Below are 1,735 nucleotides of genomic sequence, written 5' to 3'. Positions count from 1 at the left end.
TTTCTACCTCTATAGTAAGCTGCTGAGCCTGCTGCACCTGAAGTACTCCACCAGAAGCGATATATTGACGCTGCCGATCTTTCTTCTGTCGCCGGAGCTTACTGCCTTGACGTAGCTTCTTATTTTCTTCAGCAAGTATTGTCGCTGATTGCATTGCAATCTGACAGCCTTTAATAACTTGGCGAAGAAGCTGGCTTGTTGGGCTCTGAGATTCCCGGTGGAGCCGGTCTTCAAGATATTTTGCCTGCTGCTGGAGCTGAGCTACCGTATGGGGTGTCTCTGCCTGCCAGGCGATATCGGCGACGTTATTTTCTGTAGCTGTCTGTGGTGGAGATGGTGTACGGACGACAGTCAGTGACGATAGAACGCGATCTAAGCAAGGAGGGATAAGACCTGTCGCCCGAAAGCCTGCTTGGATATTCTACTGCGTGAATACTGTCGGCCGGATCCGTGTATAGACTATAAGAAAGTCCGTCTTGTCGACGTGGTGAAGGCTCTGGCGGGCGAGCTCCTCTACCTCACGTCCGTACGCGCGCTTGAGCGGGGAGAAGCAGCTTACGTCTAGAGGCTGAAGGAGGTGCGACGTATAAGGCGGCATACAGAGAGTAATTATCTTATTCTCTGCGCAGTATTGGTCGAACTCGGGCGTAGCGTGACTGCTATAGCCGTCTAGAATAAGTAGCCGATAGACTCCAGCTGTACGAGTCGCTGTATGCTGGTTGAAATGCTTTACCCACTCTACACCAAGCTCATCTATCGTCCAGCCATTTTCTGAGACGCCAATAGCCCAGTCTGGTGGGAGATTGCGGTACCAGCTACTTTGGTGGACCTTACCAGCCAGTATCACGAACGGTGGCAGAGACCAGCCAGACGCGTTGACGCATTCGATCGCTATAACCCACTCACGATTGCCTGGCTGTACGACGACTGCCCGACCAACTCTATCAGAGCTAGTCACGACTTTTGACGTGCTAGCGACGCCCATCGCGAACCCAGTCTCGTCAAAGTTGTAGATATCCTGGTCTAGCACGCCGTACGTCTGGCGGATCTCCTCTACTAGCTTAAACCACGCTGCGATTATAGCAGAATCTTCATACTAGGCGCGCTGGCTATTAAGCCTTCTACTCCACTTCGTCTAAAGCTCTAGCTGGCTCTGGATAAAGCGCGATACCCATTTCTTGCCTACGGGTGTAGAAGGTGGATCTTGGCCACGCGCGGCGAGCAACGCGTCTGCCATCCGTCGTACGTCAATAATATAGAGTGGAAAACCACGCCTATCTAGGTCTAGAATCCACTGTACGAGAGACTGCTCTTCAGTAGATAATAGCTTTCTTTTTTTAGCATTAGCAAGAGCTTGAGGCTGGCTACCTTAAAGGCGGTCGTAAAGTGTTGAACGAGGGATATTAAATAGCCTTGCAGCTTTACGTTAGCTTTTTATTTACTGTTTTTAAATTAATTGTAATACAAGAGAAATTCTACCTTGCCTTTAAGGCGATAAAGAGCGCTGTTGTCGCGGCATTGTGATGGTTGTGTGGAGCGTTGGGTTAGGTTTGGTGGGGTGGCCGGATGACTGATCTGGCCGGATGGCTGATCCTTGACGTTAACGTGTTCTATCAGTAAGCTGGCCGTATCAGTAAGCTGGCCGCCCCACCAAAATTGACGCGACGCTCTACACCACCACCACAATGCCGCGACAACAACGCTCTATACAGACTTCTCGTGAAGGCAGACTAAG

General features: G+C 50.6%; 1 protein-coding gene across 1 annotated transcript; it reads right to left on the bottom strand.

Moving 5' to 3' along the window:
* Positions 1-256: 256 nt before the first annotated feature.
* On the bottom strand, positions 257-1,177 carry COCSADRAFT_307671 (uncharacterized protein). The gene is made up of 2 exons (XM_007700512.1): positions 347-1,177; positions 257-283 (listed from the first exon to the last, which is right to left on the bottom strand). The coding sequence occupies exon 1, from the start codon at positions 983-985 to the stop codon at positions 422-424; it is 564 nt and encodes a 187-aa protein (XP_007698702.1). The 5' UTR covers positions 986-1,177; the 3' UTR covers positions 257-283; positions 347-421.
* Positions 1,178-1,735: the final 558 nt, after the last annotated feature.

Source organism: Bipolaris sorokiniana (assembly GCF_000338995.1).
Source record: "Bipolaris sorokiniana ND90Pr unplaced genomic scaffold COCSAscaffold_5, whole genome shotgun sequence".
In the NCBI taxonomy this organism is placed as follows: domain Eukaryota; kingdom Fungi; phylum Ascomycota; class Dothideomycetes; order Pleosporales; family Pleosporaceae; genus Bipolaris; species Bipolaris sorokiniana.
The sequence above is the reverse complement of the archived record's forward strand: the minus strand, read 5'-3'. Positions and strand labels throughout refer to the sequence as shown.